General features: G+C 45.2%; 1 protein-coding gene across 3 annotated transcripts in view; it reads right to left on the bottom strand.

Annotated features, from left to right (window-relative positions):
- tiam2 (TIAM Rac1 associated GEF 2) overlaps nt 1-26,022 on the bottom strand; it is a 276,975-nt gene that overhangs the window by 49,011 nt on the left and 201,942 nt on the right. For all 3 annotated transcript variants that reach the window (XM_033025042.1, XM_033025044.1, XM_033025043.1), the window contains one exon: nt 21,313-21,413. In XM_033025042.1, the coding sequence (XP_032880933.1) occupies nt 21,313-21,413 (101 nt within the window). The remainder of the gene's footprint in view (nt 1-21,312; nt 21,414-26,022) is intronic.

Genomic DNA, 26,022 nt, shown 5'->3' with positions numbered 1-26,022 from the left:
GACCTTTGGCTTGGAACCCGTTGAGTTTCATTTCAGTGACTCCGTTAAGCTTTTCACATTTTTCCTAATTCTCCGATTCCAGTTGCTTTACACAATTTCAACAAAAATGACTCACAAAGTACAGTTTCTATCAAAACTTCCCAAGTTAAAACAGGTATCTTTCACATCAATTTCTCTGCAATAGACAATAGACAATAGGTGCAGGAGTAGGCCATTCGGCCCTTCGAGCCAGCAACGCTATTCACGGCTGCAATCATCCACAATCAGTCCCATTAATTTATCACGTAAATGAAACACAATAGTTTTTTTGTTTCAATCCCGTAAGCCTTTTGCACGAATTGTACCAAATATATTCAATAAAATTACCTGAGTGAGAATTGGAATCCAGCCTCTAAATATCCACATTGATGTTCCACTGTCTGGCTCCACTTCATAGACAAAGACAATCTACGGCACAGTGTAGGGGAGCTAACTGAAGCACACCACACCCTGTTTAATGGTACCCTTGGGAGCCAAGTCTTTTGCATAACAAAAAGGGGCATTTCACCAAAGAATAAATAATATTGTAGATGTATTGAAAAATATTAACGAATTAGAACCAAGAGAAGAAGTCAATATTGTACAAAATATTCCAAACAGGAATATAAAAAACAGGTTTGAATTATGTTGCAAATACTTTTATTATTGATTGGAGACATTATAAAGAAACAGTCACATATCTAAAAGAAATCCCGCAATTTGGTTAGAGTTGGTAATTAACAAATATATGACTATAGATTTGTTTCAAAGAGGTTTATGGGGTACAAGCTAACATATCCTGGGGAGAGATAGATCAGCCATGATTGTAGACTTGATGGGCCGAATGGCCAAATTCTGCTCTAATCACATGAATCTAAGTGTCAGAGAGAGTCCGGGGGAAATAAGATAGGATCGAAGTTGGTGGCAAAAGGGCAATTGACAATTTCTGCGTGAGTGTACAAGGCCAAATTAATGTAGTTGACAAAATAGGCAAACATAGCTGGGGGTTAAGAGAGTGCCCACAACTGCCCCTTTGATCTGCAGGAGGTGGGAAAAAATCAAAAGAGGTTGTTGAGGTGGTTAAGATCTAGGCATTGGCTCCCCCCCCCGGCTTGCAAGTTGAGAGTTTCTTCACTTACAGATGCCAGCAGGAATCAATGAATACCAAACATTCACAAGCCCCTCTCCTCTGTAAAGATGGGCACCAAAGCCAATGTCCACACCCCGACTGCCAATGTAGTTCAAACCAGCTCACTCCAAGGTCAACAATGATTGAAACTGAAGACAGATACAAAAAGCTGGAGTAACTCAGCGGGTCAGACTGCATCTCCGGAGAAAAGGAATAGGTGACATTTTGAGGTCGAGCCGCTTCTGCAGAATGAGAGCCAGTGTAAAGGGCAACAAGATATATGTCCCTCCTTTTTTCTTTCCCTTCTCTCCAGAGACGCTGCCTGTCCCGCTGAGTTACTCCAGCTTTCTGTGTCTATTTTCAGTTTAAACCAGCATCTGCAGTTCCATCCTACAATGATTGAAGTAAAGGCCTGTCCTACTTTCACGAGTTAGTCCAGAATTCTCCAGAGTTTTCCCCTTGATTCGAACTCGGAGAATGACAGTAATAGGCGTTCATAGGTACTCGGGGCTTTTTTTTTTAACTTGTGGACATTTTTCAACATGTTGAAAAAACGTCCCGACGTACCTGATGCCCCGAGTTCCTACAGCTGGCATTACGAGCCGCTACGAAACATCTACGGACTCCTATGGGCTTCTATGGAGATTTCAAAGCCTGGAGATTTGAAATGGCATTGCCATCAAAGTGAGCACACTAGCGAGGACAGGACTGCAAGGAGCAAACTTGCAGGTACGCAGTTGAAAAGATTTCTGAAGGTAGGACACAAAATGCTGGAGTATGGACTCGCTACCGACATTACCCGACATTCCCCGAGTTCGAATCAAGGGGAAAACTCGGGAGAGTTTGTGACTAACTCGGGAAAGTAGGACAGGGACGTAAGAGCTTCCCATATTTATTAAAGCTTGTCCTCAAAACAAGCAGTATATCTACACATTAACTATGAGAATATTATTATTTTTCGCTACTTTGAAAGATGCTAGAAATAAAATAATGCTATAGTGGAGCATATATCCATAATACAAATTTTTTTTGGGATTGCTGAGAGTAACCACATTCAATAATAGTCATAGTCATACAGCGTGGAAACAGGCCCTTCGGCCCAACTTGCCGACACCGGCCAACATATTCCAGCTACACTAGTCCATATCCCTCCAAACCCGTCCTATCCATTTACCTGTCTAACTGTTTCTTAAACGATGGGATAGTCCCAGCCTCAACTACCCCCTCTGGCAGCTTGTTCCACACACCCACCACCCTTTGTGTCAAAAAAGTTACCGTTCAGATTCCTATGAAATCTTTTCCCCTTCACCTTGAACCTATGTCCTCTGGTCCTCAATTCCCCTACTCTGGGCAAGGGACTGTGTGCATCATGGATAATTTCCAGTTGAAACCTTCAACACACTATTCGCATCACTGAGCACTGATCCCTCTAACTAATGTGTTAACCATTACATTACATCATTTATTTTGGAATCCTGACTCCTTTCATCATTTCCTAATTATCAAAGCAGCTGATTCGCCCTCAGATGGTGAAAGCATCTTTCATATTGAAAGCAACAGGGACAAATGGCCCCTTAGTTTTATAAAGTTCACGCTCTTGCTCCCTATCAGGTTTCCCAGTTTAATAGTAAATAAGTTCACATTTTTCTGAAATTGTTAACAGACTTCTTCATCTTGCATATGGCGTGTACAGCCTAAAGTTGTAGGACAACTCGTTCTATTTGATCTTACTTGATTGTGCACGCATTGATTGCATTCGTCGAAACAGGGCGGTCCAGGTGAAGGTTGCAATCTCCCACCCCGTTAACAGACAATGCATCAATAAAAACCATTCCTGTGTTCCTTGGCCCCAATAATATTATTGTCAGAAAATGTTGTGATGTATATCCAGTTTACAAAGAGAGACTCAAAAAACTGGAGTAACTCAGCGGGTCAGGCAGCATCCCTGGAGAGAAAGGTTTAGGTGACGTTTCGGGTCAAGACCCTTCTTCAGACCGACCCAGAAACATCATCTGTTCCTTTTCTCCAGAGATGCTGTCTGACCCGCTGAGTTACTCCAGCTTTTTGTGTCTAGACACAGTTTAAACCAGCATCTGCAGTTCCTCCCTACATATCCAGTGTTCGTTGATTATTTTCATACTGCCATCTGTCATTCAAGAAATAAAATCAGATGATCCCTGTGGACCAGGATGAGGTGACGTAGCTCACTTGAACTCTTACAGTCAGAGCAAAAAAGCTGCAATAGGTTGATGACTCACCAAGTAGAGCACCTTGTGGAGGGAGCAATGGGCTGCTGCGGCTTTGTTTTTCCAGCCAGGGTGAGTCCCCTGACGTTAAAGGGCCTGTCCCACGAGCATGCGACCTGCATGCGGCAAGAGCAACCAAACCGGAAGCAGGGGCCGCGCAGAAGTCGAGTGAGTAACGTGAAGTTTGAGCGAAGTTCGCGCGTGACGTACAGTGTCGAGGTGGCTGCAGGCCGGCAGGTCGTTGCCGCACGGAATTTTTGAACACGGTCAGTTTTTCGGAGCCCCGCGCGACGTCGGGATCAGCTCCGCACAACTCCATACGGCTCCGGCGATCGAAGTGGGACCGGCCCCGCGAGGCCGTACGGCTCAAGCGACCACGTTAGGTCGTGCTTGCCGCATGGAGTCGCATGCTCGTGGGACAGGCCCTTAAGTCTCTTCTTACTAGTTGCAGGCATGGATGCAACGATCCTTGGGCAGCCCGAGCAAGGTCTCGACCCGAATCGTCACCCATTCCTTCTCTCCAGAGATGCTGCCTGTCCCGCTGAGTTACTCCAGCATTTTGTGTCTAATCTCTATGGTCCCACAGTAGTGTGGAATGAATACTAAGGAGAATTCCATCCTGGCACATTAACACGGAGCTTCAGTCTGAGTGAAAATAACGTCTCCATTGGGTTACTTCAGGACACGTGAAAAAAAATGTTTCACACACAGTTTTTTAAATATATACCGAATTAACAAACCTCTCTTTCCTGCCCATGCCCTGTAGCCTGGAGATTTGAAATGTCACTGCCAGCTACCATTGCCATCAAAGTGGAGCACACTAGCGAGGACAGTACTGCAAGGAGCAAATTTGCAGATTCGCAGTTGAAAAGATTTCTGAAGATAGACACAAAATGCTGGAGTAACTCAGCGGGTCAGGCAGCACCTCTGGGGAGAAGGAGTGGGTGACGTTTCGGATTGCTGGCCAGGTGCTCAGGAGCATTGCAATTGGTCACTAGGTTGGTGGAGGAATGATCAAGATAAAGCAGGTCACACTACCTACACACCAGCTCGAGCTGTGAAGTGAATCAGTTGTAAGTAAAGCATAGTTTACCATGCAGACAACACACAGTAATGGAAGAGGCTGCCTGAGTGAAGCCTAATTAAAGTCACAGAACATCCTGCACTCCATCAACCAGAGCCTCTACAAATAATTATTTGAATGAAAGCAGCCTCTGTAACTTGATACCAAGACCCCATAAATAGTCCACAAAGTAATTAATGAGATTGAAGCTCTTGCATGCATGCAGCACAGATTTCACGCACAACCAAGAAACATCAGGATCCAGCTGTGATGAAGGGCTGGTCTCGAAAGCCGTAGGCAACGTTTTAAATCTGCAAACAAATTTGTGCATATCTATTTGCTGCTCATGACCTTGGTAAGTTGATGACAGCAGTGATTCTGCCTGTGCCTCTGAACAGATGCCAGACAGCAGAAACAACCCTTCAGAACACGCTGCAGCACGTTTACAGTGTAATTAAAACACACACCTCTAATGAATTCAGGGAACTGCTCCATGGCAAAATAGGATTGAATATGGTGGCATGGTGGTGCAGCGGTAGAGTTGCTGCCTTACAGCGTCGGAGACCCGGGTTCCATCCTGGCTACGGGTGCTGGCCTGTACGCTCTCCCTGTGACCTGCGTGGCTTTTCTCTGAGACCTTCGGTTTCCTCCCACACTCCAAAGTGGTTTGTAGGTTATTTGTCTTGATACAAGTGCAAATTGTCCCTAGCGCGTGTAAGATTAACGTGTGGGGATCGCTGGTCGGTACGGGCCCAGTGGGCCAAAGGCCTGTTTCCACTCTGTATCTCTACACTAAAAAACTAAACCCTACAACAGATTTTATTTACATTAAATTGGATGTTTCTCACAGCACGACAAGCAACAGGGAAAAAAAATTGCCACATTACTTATCTGAGTGCATTTGTAGACGATACAATGTGGATATTAAAGGGCCTGTCCCACCTTCACAACCTAATTCACGACCTCTGCCAAGTTTGCCCTTGACTCATACTCGCAGCATGGTCGTCACGAGGTCGTAGGTATGTCATGGGCAGGTCGTGATGCTAGTCGTAGGTACTCGTGGCATCAAGTAGGTCGGGGCGTTTTTTCAACATGTCCACGAGTAAAAAAGGTCGTGAATTGGGTCGTGAAAGTGGGACAGGCCCTTAAGGAAAACCAAACCTAAGAGTATTTCAGTCATACACAAGGACAGACCAATACTGCAATATTGTGCAAATTGTTGATTGTGCAAGACAAGGCCCCTACTGGAGCATCAATGCCATGTGCTATGCCACACTCTCTCATACACACTGTTTTTGAATCCTTCTCTGGAAACAAGAGAGATGGCACAGAGATCAAGGCCGCTGCAAGAGCTGGAACGCACAGAAGGAGATATACTTCCCAGAGGTCAGGGAATTGAGGGCTGTGGGGACGTGGAACAAAGGTTTCAGTTTTGTTTATTGTCATGTGTACCGAGGGACAGTGAAAAGCTTTTGTTGCGAGGAAGTGCGATCTGGGGCAGATCAGCCATGATTACGTGGCAACACAGTGGCGCAGCGGTAGAGTTGCTGCCTTACAGCGCCAGAGACCCGGACTCGATCCTGACTGCGGGTGCAGTCTGTACGTTCTCCCCATGACCCTCGTGGGTTTTCACAGAGATCTTCAGTTTTTCCCCCACACTCCAAAGATGTACAGGTTTGTAGGTTAATTGGCTTTGTATAAATGTAAAATTGCCCCTAGTGTGTGTAGGATGGTGTTAATACAGGTACACAACCTTTTATCCGAAAGCCTTAGGACCAGACACTTCTCGGATTTCGGAATTTTTCGGATTTCGGAATGGAATATTTTTAGCGTAGATTCTAACGGGAGGCTCGTGCTCGTGGCCGCAAGGTCACGAGTTTGCGCCTCGATCCCGGCAGTTACTCGGTGAGGGAGGTAGCGCGGGCGGCCCGGAGACTGGAGACCGGGGCACTCGTAGCTCTCAGGCCGCGCCGGTTGGAGCTCCGACCCCGGCGAACTGATCCCTGGCTCCGCGGCGCTCCAAATCCAGCGCGGCCCGCGGCCCGCAGCCCCAGCTCCGTGATGTTGGGAGTCGGCGGCGGTGCAGCGCTGGGATACCAGCGTGGAGCGGGCAATGCCTTACCGGGTCGCCGTGCAGTAAGCTCCGGAGCGCTGTGGCCGCCGACTCCCAACATCGCGGAGCTGTGGCCACGAGCATGGGCGGCGCTGGATTTGGAGCGCCGCGGAGCCAGGGATCGAGTTCGGCGGGGTCCGAGCTCCAACCGCCGCTCCATTTTCGATGGTAGGCCACAAGGACGGGGCGAAAAAGCAGCTTGGAGGGATGCTGCCTCTCCGACCAGGTAGGGGACTAAGAATTAAAGTCCCCCCCCCTCACACCAGCAGCTACAGTAGTACAGACCTGGGTTGACCGTGGGTCGTTTCGGGTCAAGTTTGGCGCCACACGCGAGCTTTGGTGTGCAGACGACATCCTGGGGAAAAAATGTCCCGTTTTCGGAGCTTTTCGGTTTCCGGAATTTCGGATAAAAGGTTGTGTACCTGTATGTGGGGATCGCTGGTCAGTGCAGACTCGGTGGGCCGAAGGGCCTGTTTCCGAACTGCATCTCTAAACTAAACTGAATTATGAGGCAGGCTTGAGGAATTAGGCCTTGGCCTGCTCCTATTTTATTAGTGTTCTGGAGGGATAAATAGATGGTAAGATCAGGGCCGCAACCTCCTCTCTCTCCACTCTGTCCAGGGACCCCGACAGTCCTTTCAGGTTAGGCAGAGGTTCACTTGCACCTCCTCCAACCTCATCTACTGTATCCGTTGTTCAAGATGTGGACTCTTATACATCGGTGAGACCAAATGTAGACTGGGCGATCGTTTTACTGAACACCTTCACTCAGCCCGCGTGAACCAACCTGATCTCCCGGTTGCTGGACACTTTAATTCTCCTTCCCATTCCTACACAGACCTTTCTATCCTCGGTCTCCTCCATTGTCAGAGTGAGGCTAAACGCAAATTGGAGGAACAGCATCTTATATTTCGCTCGGGCAGTTTACAGCCCAGTGGTATGAATATTGATTTATCTCACTTCAGGTAGCCCCGGCATTCCCTCTCTCTCTATCCATCCCCCACCCAAGTCGCACTAGCTTCTCATTTTCACCCTACAAACAGCTAACAAAGGCCTGTTTCCTTTATCATATTTACTTTTTTGCATATCTTTCATTCATTGTTCTTTATTTCTCCACATCACCATCTATATCTCTCGTTTCCCTTACCCCTACCAGTCTGAAGAAGGGTCTCGACCGGAAACGTCACCCATTCCTTATCTCCAGAGATGCAATCTGTCCCGTTGAGTTACTCCAGCTTGTTGTGTCTATCTGCAGTTTAAACCAGCATCTGCAGTTCCTTTTTACAACTTTCAGAAGGGCTTGCCTGGGGAAGTTACAGGAAGGTGCAGTTGGAAGGGATGGATCAAGCCTAGGGTTGGGTCTGAGCGTGGCCCAGCCCACGTACAATAGGGATCAGAGCAGCCGCTTGCTCCAGTCCCTGGCCTGTCCAAATGTTGCCTGATCCTCATTAAGGAATAAGGGCAGAGAAACAACAGCAATCACAACACAACACCATTATCAAACAGGACAGAGTATCGAGTATAGAAGTTGGGAGGTCATGTTATCATAAGGTCATAAGTGATAGGAGTAGAATTAGCCCATTCGGCCCATCAAGTCTACTCCGCCATTCAATCGTGGCTGATCTATCTCTCCCTCCTAACCCCATTCTCCTGCCTTCTCCCCATAACCTCTGACACGTGTTCTAATCAAGAATCTATCTCTCTCTGCCTTAAAAATATCCACTGACATGGCCTCCACAATGAATTCCACAGAATCACCATTCTCTGACTAACACAATTTCTCCTCATCTCCTTCCTAAAAGAACGTCCTTTAATTCTGAGGCTATGACCTCTAGTCCTAGATTCTCCCACTAGTGGAAACATTCTCTCCACATCCACTCTAGTCAGCCTTTCACTATTCTGTATGTTTCAATGAGGTCCCCCCTCATTCTTCTAAACTCCAGCGAGTACAGGCCCAGTGCCAATAAATGTTGCAGTTGTATAAGACTTTGGTGAGGCCGCATTTAGAGTGTTGTGTTCAGTTCTGGGCACCATGTTATAGGAAAGATGTTGTCAAGCTGGAAAGGGTACAGAGAAGATTTACGAGGATGTTGCCAGGAATAGGGTGTGAGCTACAGGGAGAGGTTGAGTAGGCTGGGATTTTATTCTCTGGAGCGCAGGAAGATGAGGGTTGATCTTACAGAGGTGTATAAAATCATGAGGGGAATAGATCGGGTAGATGCGCAGAGTAGGTGAATCAAGGACCAGAGGACATACTGTAGGGTTAAGATCAAGGGGAAAAGATTTAATAGGAATCAGAGGGGTAACTTTTTCACACAATAGGTGGTGGTTGTATGGAGAGGAGGTAGTTGAGGCAGGGACTATCCCAACATTTAAGAAAGAGTTAGACAAGTACATGGTTAACACGGGCAGGTGGGACTAATGTAGCTGGGAGGTACACAAAAATGCTGGGGAAACTCAGCGGGTGCAGCAGCATCTATGGAGCGAAGGAAATAGGCGACGTTTTGGGCCAAAACCCTTCTTCAGACTCGAGTGGCGCGGGTCAACGGACCCGATGGTCGGAGTGGGCATGTTGGGCGAAGAACCTGTTTCCACGCTGTATCACTCTATGACCCAATGGTTTCAAAAAGGTATAAAAGTATGTAATTTATTCTCTAATCCCCCCAGAAACTATTACATCTATGTCTTTAGTAAATCATTGCCATTAATGCAAAGTAATGGTCCTGTCCCACTGTACAAGTTTACCCAAGAGCTCTCCTGAGTTTAAAAAAAAATCAAACTCGTGGTAAGCACATAGATTGTACGTAGTGGGTATGTCGGAGCTCGGGACATCTCTTAGCGGCTCGTAACGCTAACAGCAGGTATTCGTGAAATGTGGTAAGCTCGGGAAGACTCGTGAAGATTTTTCAACATGTTGAAAAATGTCCACGAGAACCTCAAGTACCTACGAGCAGCTATTATCGTAATTCTCCAAGTTCAAATTAGGGGAAACTTCTGAGAACTCTTGAATTAGCTCGTACTGTGGGACAGGCCCATTAGAATTTATTTTGTGAGGGAAAGATCAGCAGATGCTGGTTTAAATCGAAGGTAGATATAGTGTGCCTGGCATAAATAATGCACCAAATGCTGGAGTAACTCAGCGGATCAGGCAGCATCTCTGGAGAGAAGGAATGGGCGACGTTTCAGGTCAAGACCCTTCTTCAGACTGATAAAAAATATATATTCTCTTCACATTATCCACTACCCAGATGCAATCTTTGGAAATTCATCTTGGAAGTTAGGCGTAAAATAGTTAGTGTCATAAAATCCCAATATCCGGGAACATGTATTCACTTGGGACCAAATCTTGCTATCAAGCAAAGCTCATGACATTTCCCATTATTCACGGTGGCCTTGCAGAGTTGCTGCCGGAGACCCAGGTTCAATCCCGACTACGGGTGCTGTCTGTACGGAGTTTGTACGTTCTCCCCGTGACCTGCATGGGTTTTCTCCAAGATCTTCGGTTTCCTCCCACACTCTAAAGGCATACAGGTTTGTAGGTTAATTGGCTTGGTAAATGTCAAAATTATCCCTAGTGTGTATAGGATAGTGTTAATGTGCGGTGATCGTTGGTCGGCGCAGACCCGGTGGGCCGAGCGGCCTGTTTCCACGCTGTATCTCTAAACTAAACTAAATGGTACTGCAGGCTCGGGTAAGAAGCAAATTCATGATAAAATGTCAATATTGAAAATAGGCCATGCAAGATGCATCACTCACAGTTAAGTTTTGCAAACTGGGATCTCATTAATTACTTCACATGACTGACACCAACTTGCATTTTCAACAACAAGCCAAATCATTTAAAAACCTTAATGTACAAAGGATAATTCTAACAAATGCAGTTGTTAGATGCTCTACCACACTATAAATCTAATACTGCTCTGTTGCAAACAGCTTTTAATGTAACTTTAGTACGTAGAGCATCTTGGACAATACAGCACACCCACTCCATGACACACTAGTCAACCCGAGGAGCACCTTCAGCAACCGGTTCCACCAAGATGCAGGACAGAACGCCACAGGAGACCCAAGTCAAGTCAAGTCAAGTCAAGAGAGTTTATTGTCATGTGTCCCAGATAGGACAATGACATTCTTGCATTGCTGCAGCACAACAGAATATTGTAGGCATAAATACAGATCAGATCAGTGTGTCCATATACCATAGAATATATATATATATATATACACACACATTAATAAACAGATAAAGTGCAATAGGCTGTTATAGTTCAGAGTTTTGTTTGAAGTTGTGTTTATTAGCCTGATGGCTGTGGGGAAGCAGCTATTCCTGAACCTGGATGTTGCAGATTTCAGGCTCCTGTTCTTCAATGTGGCTATCAAACTGTACAACACCTCCCCCTTTTATCGTGGGGTAGACTGACCCCCCTCCCCAATCTTTGCACATCCCCAATCCTTTCCACTCATCACTTTAATTTCATGTTTCATGTATTTTGTGTTTTATGACCGTTGGCAGATCAATTTCCCTCCTGGGATAAATAAAGTTCTATCATATCGCAACATATCATATCAAACTAAATAACTCGGTCTTAATAACTTAAGTAATTTGAGAATATTCTGTTAGCACATTAATAATTCAAAAAATTCTGTGATCATGTTGATGAATAGATTGGATAATTGGTTAGGCTTGTCTTTGCTTATTTAATCTTCAAGATAATTTTCACTGCATGCTTTTTGCATGTGGAAGTACCAATCACTGTCGTACATAGAAACATAGAAACATAGAAATTAGGTGCAGGAGTAGGCCATTCGGCCCTTCGAGCCTGCACCGCCATTCAATATGATCATGGCTGATCATCCAACTCAGTATCCCGTACCTGCCTTCTCTCCATACCCTCTGATCCCCTTAGCCACAAGGGCCACATCTAACTCCCTCTTAAATATAGCCAATGAACTGGCCTCGACTACCCTCTGTGGCAGAGAGTTCCAGAGATTCACCACTCTCTGTGTGAAAAAAGTTCTTCTCATCTCAGTTTTAAAGGATTTCCCCCTTATCCTTAAGCTGTGACCCCTTGTCCTGGACTTCCCCAACATCGGGAGCAATCTTCCTGCATCTAGCCTGTTCAACCCCTTAAGAATTTTGTAAGTTTCTATAAGATCCCCTCTCAATCTCCTAAATTCTAGAGAGTATAAACCAAGTCTATCCAGTCTTTCTTCATAAGACAGTCCTGACATCCCAGTAATCAGTCTGGTGAACCTTCTCTGCACTCCCTCTATGGCAATAATGTCCTTCCTCAGATTTGGAGACCAAAACTGTACGCAATACTCCAGGTGTGGTCTCACCAAGACCCTGTACAACTGCAGTAGAACCTCCCTGCTCCTATACTCAAATCCTTTTGCTATGAAAGCTAACATACCATTCGCTTTCTTCACTGCCTGCTACACCTGCATGCCTACTTTCAATGACTGGTGTACCATGACACCCAGGTCTCGCTGCATCTCCCCTTTTCCTAGTCGGCCACCATTTAGATAATAGTCTGCTTTCCTGTTTTTGCCACCAAAATGGATAACCTCACATTTATCCACATTATACTGCATCAGCCAAACATTTGCCCACTCACCCAGCCTATCCAAGTCACCTTGCAGTCTCCTAGCATCCTCCTCACATCTAACACTGCCCCCCAGCTTAGTCTCATCTGCAAACTTGGAGATATTGCCTTCAATTCCCTCATCCAGATCATTAATATATATTGTAAATAGCTGGGGTCCCAGCACTGAGCCTTGCGGTACCCCACTAGTCACTGCCTGCCATTGTGAAAAGGACCCGTTTACTCCTACTCTTTGCTTCCTGTTTGCCAGCCAGTTCTCTATCCACATCAATACTGAACCCCCAATGCCGTGTGCTTTAAGTTTGTATACTAATCTCTTATGTGGGACCTTGTCGAAAGCCTTCTGGAAGTCCAGATACACCACATCCACTGGTTCTCCCCTATCCACGCTACTAGTTACATCCTCGAAGAATTCTATAAGATTCGTCAGACATGATTTACCTTTTGTAAATCCATGCTGACTTTGTCCAATGATTTCACCACTTTCCAAATGTGCTGCTATCCCATCTTTAATAACTGACTCTAGCAGTTTCCCCACTACTGATGTTAGACTAACTGGTCTGTAATTCCCCGTTTTCTCTCTCACTCCCTTCTTAAAAAGTGGGGTTACGTTTGCTACCCTCCAATCCTCAGGAACTACTCCAGAATCTAAAGAGTTTTGAAAGATTATTACTAAAAAACTGAACATAGCATTGTAAGGAATGATGATAAAGCACACACACCACAATCCTACACTCCCAGTGTCGGAGGTCCGCAGGAACTAGCGGACAGAGACATGTGGTGCGTCCGTCACCGTTCCCGTTTGGAAACCAGCACCACTGCGTCGCTAATGTTTTCAACGATGATGAATGAATGAATGCTTTTGGATGTGCACTGATGGAACTGGCTGGTGTCATCAGGGATCTTTAGGGAACATTGCAAACAACCATGCAAATTCCTTAACTAACTGAAGGATTGAAGGATCGTGAAATCAATCCTGAACAAGGAAGTGCAAGTCAGAGTGGGTAATTTAATGTCAAATTAAGAGTAATTAACAGGAGAAAATCTGAGAGCAACTAAAGTCAAAAATACAAACATGTTTAGTTTTGAAATAATCTCCAACAAGATGGCCATTCAGCCCATCAAGTCTACTCCACCATTCAATCATGGCTGATATATCTTTCCCTCTCAACCCCACTCTCCTGCCCTCGCCCCATAATCTCCGATATCAACAAAAAACTTCTTCCCGGCGGCTGTCACTCTACTCAACAACGTACCTCGGTGACTGCCAATCACCCCCCCCCCCCCCCCCCCCCCCCCGGACACTTATTATTATTTATTCAAATCATTTGCTATGTCGCTCTTCCAGAAAGATGCTAAATGCATTTCGTTGTCTCTGTACTGTACACTGACAATGACAATTAAAATTGAATCTGAATCTGAGAATCCTTGTATCACTGCCCAAAAAAACTCCACTGACTTGACCTCCACAGCCGTCTGTGGCAATATCCTGAGTTCCAGATCCCGTATCTTCCCAGGGCTTGAGTGCTTCAGATGTTTGTGGTTGGAGGCCCAGGAATGTGAAACGTTACTTTTATGGAACACTTTAGGCCAGAGATGCAGTCCACCTTTGGAACGTACGGATATATAGAGGAGTTTCCAGTTTTTATAGTCAGAGTGTGATACAGAGTGGAAACAGGCCCTTTGGCCCAACTTGCCCACACCAGCCAACATGTCACTGCTACACTAGCCCACGTTTGGTCCATGTCCCTCAACTACCTCCTCTGGCAGCTTGTTCCATACACCCACCGCCCTTAGTGTGAAAAAGTTACCCCTCAGATTCCTATTCAATCTTTTCCCTTTCACCTTAAACCTGTCCTCTGGTCCTCGATTCACCTACTCTTGGCAAGAGACTGTGCATCTCTCTGATTTATTCCTCATGATCTTTTTCTCCTCTATAAGATCACCCCTCATCCTCCTGCGCTCCAAGGAATAGAGTCCTAGCCTACTCAACCTCGCACTATAGCTCACACCCTCTAGTTCTGCCAACATCCTCGTAAATCTTCTCTGTACCCTTTCCAGCTTGACAACATCTTTCCTATAACATGGTGCCCCGAACTGAACACAATACTCTAAATGTGATCTCACCAATGTCATACAACTGCAACATGATCACCCAACTTCTATACTCAATACTCTTACTAATGAAGCCCAATGTGCGAAAAGCCTCTTTGACCACCTTATCTACCTGCGACTCCACCTTCAAGGAACCATGCACCTGTACTCCTAGATCCCTCTGCTCTAAAACACACCCCAGAGGCCTACCGTTCACTGTGTAGGTCCTGCCCTTAGACGTCCCAAAATGCAACACCGAACATTTCTCGGTATTAAATTCCATCAACCATTCCTCAGCCCACCTGGCCAATCGATCCAGATCCTGCTGCAATCTTTCACAATCATCTTCACTATCTGCAATTTACAACATGAAATATAACTTTTTTCTACGGAACACTGATAGATGCAGACTCATCAAGGCCATGCATTTTACTCATGCAAACTCGTGAGCAAAGCAGCAGTGGGTAGATGCACAGAAACACCAAACAAACTGCATGTAAAATCCATTAAAGCAAACTTTCTGTTCTTGTGGTTCCCAAAACAATCTGGACAATGTGTAGGAAGGAACTGCAGATGCTGGTTTAAACCAAAGATAGACACAAAACGCTGGAGAAACTCAGTGGGTCAGGCAGCATCTCTGGAGAGAAGGAATGGGTGACGTTTCAGGTTGAGGCCCTTCTTCAGACTGAGAGTCAGGGGAAAGGGAAACAAGAGATATAGATGGTGAAGTGGAGAGATATAGAACAAATGATTGAAAGATTTGCAAAAAAGTAACAACGATAGAAACAGGCCATTGTTAGGTGTTCGCTAGGGGAAAACGAGTACCAGCTTCAAAAACATCTTCTCTGTATCATTCTCACCTGGCACACAGGCCCTCAGTCTGAAGACCCGAAACGTCACCCATTCCTTTTCTCCAGAGATGCTGTCTGACCTACTGAGTTACTCCAGCTTTCTGTGTCTATCTACAAAGTGATTAATGCTATTTGGTTCTCACTTGCACTGTAAAATATATCCTCAATATGTATGATAATCTAACCAGAGAAGAAACCTTCAGTGTAAGCCTCATCGTGGTGGCGATCCCCCGATGTCGAGGATGATGGTCCTCGACGTTCTGTTGTTTTTATGGACTCTCAGGTGGCTTATGAGTCCAATCCTGGCTTTGAAAGTTATTCTGCATTCAGGACAGATAATTCCAGATGGCAGATCGAGCTTTGGTTGTTGCTGCCTCTCTTTCCGTTTTCTTCTCTTTTCTTCTAATTCTGCGCATCTCTTGGCTTTGAAGGTTGCTGTCCCATCTTGGATGATGGTTCGCCAGAGTTTCCTGTCCTTGGCATTGGTTTCCCCAATTGTCGATGTCCATTTCACATTTCTTCATGCTGGCTTTTAAGGCGTCTTTGAATCTCTTCTTTTGTCCGCCTCTTTTCCGTTTGCCTTCTTTAAGCTGGGAGTAGGAGGTTTGCTTTGGTAGATGCTTGTCTTCCATCCGAACAACATGACCGACCCATCTTAGTTGGTTCTTGATGATGAAGGCTTTGATGCTGAGTAATATTGCAAAATAGAGTTCAGATGCTTCTACATTCCCCAAGACCAAATCCAGCGCACCTACAATTAAATGCTTCCATCACCCATCTCCATCAGGCAAACGGTACAGGTGTGAAAACGCACAGCTTCAGATTCAGCGACAGTTTCTTCTCAGCTGTTATCAGGCAACTGAATCATCCTACCACACCCAGAGAGCAGTGCTGAACTACTATCTACCTCACTGGTAACCCTCATACTATCCTTGCTGGCTTTACCTTGCACTAAATGTTATGCCCTTATCATGTATCTATACACTGTAAATGGCTCGATTGTAATCATGTATTGTCTTTCCGCTGACTGGTTAACACGCAACAAAAGCTTTCCACTGTACCTCGGTACATGTGACAATATACTAAACTAACTAGGAAATGGCTTCATTGCAAGGCAGCTGGAGAAAACCAATGCAAATACAATAATACTTTATTAGCCAAGTATGTTTTGCAACATACGAGGAATTTCATTTGCCATACAGTTATACCAATAAAAAGCAACAAGACACACAAAATACATTTTAACATAAAACATCCACCACAGTGACTCCTCCACATTCCTCACTGTGATGGAAGGCGAAAAAAGTTCAATCTCTTCCCTTCTTTGTTCACCCGCGGTCGGGGGCCTCGAGCCTTCCGTTGATGGGACGATCTTACTCCCATCGCCGGCAGCGTTCGGGCCCTCCGTGTCGGGACGATCAAGCACTCGCATCGGGGGGAATCTCAGCTCCCCTGCGCCGGCGATCGGATCCCGGGTCGGGGCTTATCGAACCTTCTGTGTCGTTGGGGCTCCGGACATCTACGGCCTCCACCAGAGACTGCGAGCTCCTCAATGGTAAAGTCCGCAGGCCGTGGTTGGAACGATCTCAGGCAAGGGATCAGCTCCGATGGTAAGTCCATGCCGTGCGGTGGGGCTCAAAGTCAAATCCAGAGCAAGGCCTCCAGCTCCATGATGTTAGGCCGCAGAGTGACTGGAGATACGACCCGGAAAACAATCGCATCTCCGGCAAGGTGAGAGGTTGAAAAAAAGTTTCCCCCGACTCCCTCCCCCTCCCCTTACATAAAACAAACCAGAGAACATTTACACAAACTTTGAAAACACACAAAAAATAACAAAAAAAGGATGAAAAACAGACAGACTGTTGGCGGGGCTGCCAATCGTGTGGTGCCCTGATGGTACAGTATAGTATTGATTTGAATTGATTGAAGGCTTAAGACTTGTTTTCTATACAGTACCACCAGGGGGCGCCCTTTCCTTAAATCGCCTTTAAACTTCATTAACCTGGATATATTTGGTAATGCAGTCCTTGTCATTTAAGCAGCTTTCAACTTGTTCCAAACCCGTGTGCTGTGAAACAGCTGCAAGAATAAATTCATGCATAAACCAATTCAACATTGCAATTTTGTAAATTAAGATATAAAAAAAAGTCAAAATCAGTACTCCTCCTTGAATTTATTACCAGTTTTGTGTATAAGAAATGTTTTAATTTTGTTTTGCCACATAAACTACTGTAACATTAAGAGCATTAGTATATTTGAGGACTTCATATTATATGCCACTGCTTACGAAAGGCAATCTAGTATAAATGAGGAAAACTTCAGCTGTGAAATTAGGATGCACTGCAGTAACTATGGCAGCTTTACTAAATGGGAAATAAATACAGAAAATATAACATTTTGCATAGTGGAAACACAAGATTAATCCTGCACTAAAGCAAGTTTACCTATATAGTATACAGCGGCTAGATTCTAAGCTTACTACTTTGCCAAAAAATAGCATCTCCGATTTTGAGAGAAATGTTTGGCATAGTTGGTTAGTCACTTAAATATATCAATGCTTCATAGAAAAGCAGAAAACGAGGGGATGGAACAAAATGCTGGAATAACTCAGCGGGGCAGGCAGGCAGCATCTCTGGAGAGACGGAATGGGTGACGTTTCAGGTTGAGACCCTTCATCAGACTCAGAGTCAGGAGAAATGGAAACGAGATATAGATGATGATATAGAGATAACAAATAAATGAAAGAAATGCAAAAAGTAATGATGATCAAGGAAACATGGAGCCCACAAAGGTCTATTGTTGGCTGTGGGCTAGGTGATAATGCAGAGCTGCCAAGTTTTGTCAGAGCATTTTAGTATTCTAGTACCTGAAAATCCATATTTTGCTGAGGAAATCAGTATTTTTACGCAGTACCATTTGGCTGAATTTTTTTTTTAAATGTGCGGTCATATCCATGTAAGAGCACAAGAATGCCTAACTTGTATATTGTGTATATGTAATACAGTTTATTGTGTATTATATGTCATAGCAGCTTTCTTGCATCCCCCCCTCTCTCTCTCTCTCTCTCTCTCTCTCTCTCTCTCTCTCTCTGTGTTGGCTGCAGCCATCGCCTGTTTCAGTAAGGGAAGCTGGTCGGTGATTGGTCGCAATGCCCCTCAGAGTCTGCATCTGATTGGCCGCCGAGTGACCAGCAGATTATGTGATTGGACACAATGCCCTTGGAGACAGTGGCTGATTAGTCGGGAGGAGACCGATTTGTTGATTGGACGGGAATTTTAAGGGAAGCTGGTCGGTGATTGGACGCAACCCCCTTAGAGACAGTAGTTGATTGGCCGCCAAATAATCGGGGAACAAAAAATTGACAAATAGGAAAACAAAAAAATCGGAATTCCGATTTAAATCGGAAGAATATCATACCGGATCTGCAGTTCCTTCCTACTGAAGAAGAACCCTGGCCCAAAACAACTCCTAATCCATTCCCTCCACAGATTCTGCCTGGCCCGCTGAGTTCCTCCAGCACTCTGTGTTTTTTATTTAACTCAGAAAATGAAGATAGACATAATGCTGGAGCAACTCAGCGGGACAGGCAGCTTCACAAAATGGACCAAACCCCGTGTACAGCGGGTGGCGCAGCGGTAGAGTTGCTGCTTTACAGCGAATAATGCCGGAGACCCGGGTTCAATCCCAACTACGGGTGCTATCTGTACGGAGTTTGTACGTTCTCCCTGTGACCGCGGGGGTTTTCTCCGAGATCTTCGGTTTCCTCCCACACTCCAAAGACATACAGGTTTGTAGGTTAATTGGCTTGGTGAATGTAACAATTGTCCCCAGTGCGTGTACGGTAGTGTTAGTGTGCGGGGATCGCTGGTCGCCACGGACACGGTGGGCCGAAGGGCCTGTTTCCGTGCTGTGCCTCTAAACTAAACAAAAAATAGACTTATGATAAATCTTTCTATCTTCACCATCCAAGGACATTGTGCTTCAAGTATTGAGCTGAAGTGCACGAGCATTTTGGCGGCTGCGTTCAAAGTCATTCTTGCCTCACAGATAGAGAAGGAACATGCACCAACGCACGAAAAGCCTCCGGTCCATTCACTGGAAGCATGCTGAAGCGCACTGTCAATGTCTGCACTTTGCACATGCTAAAGATCTGTGAATGAGGAACAGTAGGACTGGGAGAAATGCTTATGGTGGAGATGAAAGGAGCTAAAAATGATCATTGGATGGAGGAAGAGAAAAAAAGTGAAAACGAAATGCTCAAGGATTTCAGAACAGTGGAAAAAAAGACATTTAGTTGGGTTTAGAGAAACTGGGCGGAAACAGGTCCTACAGCCCAACGTGTCCGCACCAACCAGCGATCCCTGCACATGAACACTATCCTACACACACTAGGGACAATTTACACTAAGCAAATTAACCGACAAATTTGTACGTCTTTGGAGCGTGGGAGGAAAGCAAAGATCTCGGAGAAAACCCACACAGGTCGCAAGGGGAACGTACAAACTTCGTACAGACAGCACCCATAGTCGGGATTGAATCCTAGTCTCTGGCGCTGTAAGGCAGCAACTCTACCGCTGCACCACCGTGGCGAATTATGGATGCTGGTTGACAGAATAAGACACAAAGTGCTGCAGCAAAGGGCCTGTCCCACTTTCCCCGAGTTATTCACAAATTCTCCTGAGTTTTGAAACTCGCAGAATGTTTGTAACGAGTCTGTAGGAGTCCGTGGATATAGCGTAGCGGCTCGTTATGCCAGCCCAACGTACTCGGGGCTATTTTCTTTTACTCGTGGACATTTTTCATCATGCTGAAAAAACGTCTCTACTTACCTGACGCTCCGAGTACAGGAAGCAGGGTGGGAAGAAGTGTAGTCCAGATAGCTTAATGTTGATCATGTGTAGGAAGGAACTGCAGAAACTGAAGATAGACCGTGTGGGTTTTCTCCGAGATCTTTGGTTTCCTCCCACACTCCAAAGACGTACAGGTTTGAAGACCAATTGGCTTGGTACGTGTAAAACAATTGTCCCTAGTGGGTGTAGGGTAGTGTTAATGTGCAGGGATTGCTGGTTGGCGTGGACCCCGTGGACCGAAGGGCCTGTTGCCGTGCTGTATCTCTAAACTAAACAAAAATAGACAGAAAATGTTGGAGTAACTCAGCAGGACAGGCAGCATCTCTGGAGAGAAGGAATGGGTGACGTTTCGGGTCGAGACTCTTCTTCAGACTGATTACGGATAAGGGAAACTAGAGATATAGAAGATGATGTGGAGAGATAAGGAACAATGAACGAGGCTACATGCAAATTGGAGGAACAGCATGTCATATTTTGCTTGGGCAGCTTACAGCCCAGTGGTATGAATATTGATTTCTCTCACTTCAAGTAGCCCTGACATGCCCTCTCTCTCTATCCCTCCCCCATGCAAGTCGCGACTTCTAGTTTTTACCCAACAAACAGCTAACAATGGCCTGTTCCCTTTATCATTGTTATTTTTTTTGTATCTCTTTTGTTCTTTATCTCCCCACATCATCGTCTATATCTCTCGATTCCCTTATCCCTAACCAGTCTGAAGAAGGGTCTCGACCCGAAACGTCACCCATTCCTTCTCTCCAGAAATGATGCCTGTTCTGCTGAGTTACTCCAGCGTTTTCTGTCTATCTTAATGTTGATCATAGTCTACTGTCATCTTAAATTTGGCGTATGCATATAATAAATATATACACACACACTGAACCTTTTTTCTCATTTATTATCTTGTTTACAGTGTACTATGTTTACATATTCTGTTGTGCTGCTGCAAGTAAGAATTTCATTGTTCTATCTGGGACATATGACAATAAAACACTCTTGACTCTTTCTACATCCACCAATGTTACGTTTCAGATGCCCTTCCTCAATGACCGATGGCTTGTTGAAAAATATTTTGAAACCTAAATTAAGGTGTTTCCAGAGAAATCCAGCCAGGATGTCAGTTGCTGAAAAACCCCCAACACTTTTCTCCCGGGTGTGATATTTATTTTGCTTCAAAGAGGAAGTGGCCACCATAGTTGATTAGTTCCACCCATCCCCTTTTACACTGTACACAGCAAGCAGCACGTACTGGTCAAAAGGTTCCATCATTAAGAACAATAATTCTAACTCTCGCCTCTTGACTAGTCAGCAACACCTGTAACATTTGCTTAATTCCATCGCTTACCTGTAAAAGTGTTTCTGTGTTTTCAGCCTGATTGTGTGACTCGATGCAGTCTGTTGTGACACTTCTTGTTAGCGCAGGGATCTCCGGCACACAGGCAAAATCTGAAATTTATTCAAGATTTATTCAAGTCAAATATTTTCCATATAAAATCTCCCACAGATTTAAATTTACTTTAATAGCCCTGTCCCACGGTATGAGTTCATTCCAAGAGCTCTCCCGAGTTTGCCCTGATTCGAACGGTACCGGAGATTTACGGTAATGGCCACTCGTCGGTACTCGGGGCTCTCGTGGACATTTTTCAACATGTTGAAATATCTTCACGAGTCTTCCCGTGCTTACCTGCCGTTAGTTAGCGAGTCTTCCTGAGTACCTGCCGTTAGCGTTACGAGCCGCTAAGAGACGTCCCCGAGCTCCGACGTACCCGCTACGTTCATTCTCCGTGCTTACCACGAGTTTGATTTTTTTAACCAAGGGAGAGCTCTTGGAATTAACTCGTAACATGGGACAGGGCTTTAACTACTCACTCGATGCACAGATATGACACCCCTCTTAATTACAAATTACTGCTATCAAACCAGTTGGATTAAAGAGATGACCGTGAGGAAACAAGTTATTGCAATATAGATTGAAAGCTAAATATTAAAATAGTGGTCAAGAAATAAAACATTGAATGTGGAGGAGGAAATTAGAAGAGAATTTCATAAGCTCTGTGCAATCTTTCATTAGACAAAGGCACTGCAAATAGCATGGGAAATTTCAATTAGTTACACAAATGTTTACTGCTTGGACTTTAGTAAAACTACAGCAGCGCCCACTGTATTCAAAACAATGAGAAAAGTTTAAAGGTTGCATTAATACACGACTATTCCAAGCAGTTAGGATTGTATAACAGTTAAAATTCAATGTCATGTACTATAGACGGCACAGTGGTGCAGCGGTAGAGTTGCTGCCTTACAGCGCCAGAGACCCGAGTTTGATCCAGACTACGGGTGCTGTCTGTACGGAGTTCGTACGTTCTCCCTGTGTACGTTTTCTCCGAGAACTTTGGTTTCCTCCCACACTCCAGAGACGTACAGGTTTGTAGGTTAATTGGCTTATGTAAAAATTGTCCCGAGTGTGTGTAGGATAGTGTTAATGTGCGGGGATCGCTGGTCGGTGCGGACTCGGTGGGCCGAAGGGCCTGTTTCTGTGCTGTATCTCTAAACTATATTGAACTCAAAAGACATAACAAAGCATTTTGTCTTAGTGGCAGGCCCTTCAATTCCACTGGCATAGATATGGGCACATTGTGAGGATGCACACTTATAATACTAGCTGACATTCACTTTAATCTTTCAAGATCCAACAATTTTCACAGGGATTTAAATAGACTGTGAATTGTACCTCGTGTAAACTATGGATAATGATAAAAGTGGTGGTAGATTCATTTCACTTCCACAGTGCTCCACATTGTTTAAACACAAACACTAAAGGGCCTGTCCCACTTACGTGATTTTTTCGGCGACTGCCAGCATCCGTCATGGTCGCAGCAGGTCGCCAAAAAATGTTCAACATGTTGAAAATCCAGCGGCGACCAGAACAAGGTACGACTCTTTGGGCCACTACTCACGACCAAACAGGTGTCACCATGACCATAGAGGCGACATGTCGCGGGGCGACACCTGTTTGGCCGTGTAGTGGACGAAAGAGCCGTACCTTTTTCAGGTCGCCGCTGGATTTCCAACAGTTTGAACATTTTCGGCGACCTGCTGCGACTATGACGGGTGCCGGCAAGTCACCGAAAAAAATCACGTAAGTGGGACAGGCCCTTAAGAGGCACACGAGTAATGTTAGCTGTTTTACCCAAACGTGGAAACAGCAACTGTGTAGGCAAATTAATACTCTGGCTCGGTGCTGGCTCGAAGGGCCGAATGGCCTCCTCCTGCACCTATTTTCTATGTTTATGGGTCAACATCAACTTGCATTTAGTTGCAGAAGTATATATAAGAACAAATGGAAGGGTAGGTTTTGAGGTGCCTCTACCAAAGCAGGCAGTTTTCAGAAGAGAGTGTGGAGAAGATACAGGATCTAATGCAAGGCAGGAATCCCAATCATAGAATGATACAATATGGGAGTGCACATTATGCCAGTTTGGCTGGAACGCAGAGACCCAGGCGTGCAGGAAGGAACTGCAGATGCTGGTTTAAACCGAAGATACACACAAAGAGCTGGACTAACTCAGCGGGACAGGCAGCATCACTGGAGAGAAGGACGTTTCAGGTCGACACCCTACTTCAGACCCAGCTGTTGACTATGTAGATGTGATTGCAGCGAAGATGTCATTTAGGACCAAAATGTTACTAAAATCATGGGATCGTGCACAGTTACAGCACAAATTGGGAGGGGTTGGGAGCATGCGTGTACACATACGAGCAAAATAAATAGGACTGGGAAATATCCGGTAGCCTCTGGGAAGATTGATGTTGACGTATAGGCATCAAGTTGAATGTTGGCAGATGGGAGCAAAAATTGTTGGATCTTTGTAATAAACAAAATTCATCCATTGAATACAAATACATACCCCAAGCAAGATTACTAAAATGAATCCATTGATATAAGCATTGTGCATCAGTATAGACAATAGGTGCAGGAGTCGGCCATTCGAGCCAGCACCGCCATTCACTGTGATCATGGCTGATCATCCACAATCAGTACCCCGTTCCTGCCTTTTCCCCATATCCCTTGCCTCTGCTATCTTTAAGAGCTATATCTAACTCTCTCTTGAAAGCCTCCGGAGAATTGGCCTCCTCTGCCTTCTGAGGCAGAGAGGCAGAGATCCCAAATAAAATAATAAAAATGGTCTTCAATGTTCCCATGCTCCATATTTTAATCCTTAAGTCTTTCATGATAGATTGGCCTAGCAGCCATTTTCATTTGTAGGAAGGAATGGCAGATACTGGTTTAAACTGAAGATAGAAAACAAAAAGCTGGAGTAACTCAGCGGTTCAGCGATTTTCTCTCTGGAGAAAAGTAATGGGTAATGTTTCGGGTCGAGACCCTTCTTCGGACTGGGAGTCAGAGGAGAGGGGAATGCGAGATATAGATGGTGATGTAGTGAGATATAGAACAAATGAATGTATCTCTAAAGTAAATTGTCTTCCTTGCCTATCACCTCATAGTTTTCCACATTAAATAAATCCAATTGCCCATTCCATCATCCTGCTTGCATGTTACCAAATACTATCGCTATCTTCACAATTCACAATACAGCTAAGTTTTGTGTCATCCGCAAAGTTAGACCTTGTGGCTTGCACCCCCATGTCTTGGCCATTATCGTAGATATTTAAAAAAAGGCAACGGCCTCAAGCCCAATCCCTGAGAAGTGCGTGCCACTGTTCACCTCCCTCCAGTTCACAAACCAATTATTAAGTTTTTAGCCAATGCTATTATGATTATGAGAGATTATTGCCAGATTATGAGAAGAATAGATCGGGTCTCTTGCCCAGAAGAGATGAATCGAGGACCAGAGGACATAGGTTTAAGATGAAGGTGAAAAGATTGAATAGGAATCTGAGGGGTAACTCTTTCCCACAAAGGGTGGTGGGTGCATGGAACAAGCTGCCAGAGGAGGTACACACAATTGCTGGGGAAACTCAGCGGGTGCAGCAGCATCTATGGAGCGAAGGAAATAGGCGACGTTTCGGGCCGAAACCCTTCTTCAGACTGCAAGCTGCCAGAGGAGGTAGTTGAGGCTGGGACTATACAAACATTTAAGAAGCAGTTAGACAAATACATGGATAGGACAAGTTTGGAGGGATATGGACCAAAGCGGGCAGGGAGATGTTGGCCGGTATGGGCAAGATGGGCCGAAGGGCCTGTTTCCACACTGTATCACTATGTATCTATGCTACCAACACTCCTTTATGCCACGTGCTGTTAGGTGTTTATGTGGCACTTCATCAAAAGCCTTCAGGAACTAAACGTATACCACAGCAACTACATCCATCCATCACCTCACTGACTAAACCTGCATCAAATGAGTAAACATGATTTGCCCCAAACAAAGTCTGGGTCCGTACCTTAATTTTCCAAAAGGGCACTATTAATTCTGCCCCGGAAAAAGCTTTCCCATTACCAAAGTTGAAGTGACGGGCTAATCCTCAAACACATTATTCCACTCTCATACATAAGGAGCATTGGGAGAAGATTATAGTTAGTGCCTACATCGTTTCTTCCCAGCATGGTGGTGCAGCGGTAGAGTTGCTGCCTTATGCCCCTGTCCCACTTAGGAAACCTGAACGGAAACCTCTGGAGACTTTGCGCCCCACCCAAGGTTTCCGTGCGGTTCCCGGAGGTTTTACCTGCTTCCATTACCTGCAACCTCCGGCAACCACCTGCAACTTCCGGGGACCGCACGGAAACCTAGGGTGGGGTCCAGAGGTTTCCGTTCAGGTTTCCTCAGTGGGACAGGGGCATTACATCGCCAGAGTCCCGGGTTCAATCTCGACTACGGGTGCTGCCTGTAGGAGTTTGTACGTTCTCCCCGTGACCTGCGTGGGTTTTCTCCGTTGATATTAGGTTTCTTCCCACACTCCAAAGATGTACACATTTGTAGGTTAATTGGCTTGGTATAAGTGTAAATTGTCCCCGGTGTCTGTAGGGTAGTGTTAATGTGCAGGGATCGCTGGTCGGTGTGGACTCGGTGGGCCAAAGGGTCTGTTTCTGCGCTGT

Source organism: Amblyraja radiata, chromosome 8, assembly GCF_010909765.2.
Source record: "Amblyraja radiata isolate CabotCenter1 chromosome 8, sAmbRad1.1.pri, whole genome shotgun sequence".
NCBI classification, from domain to species: Eukaryota; Metazoa; Chordata; class Chondrichthyes; order Rajiformes; family Rajidae; genus Amblyraja; species Amblyraja radiata.
The sequence above is the reverse complement of the archived record's forward strand: the minus strand, read 5'-3'. Positions and strand labels throughout refer to the sequence as shown.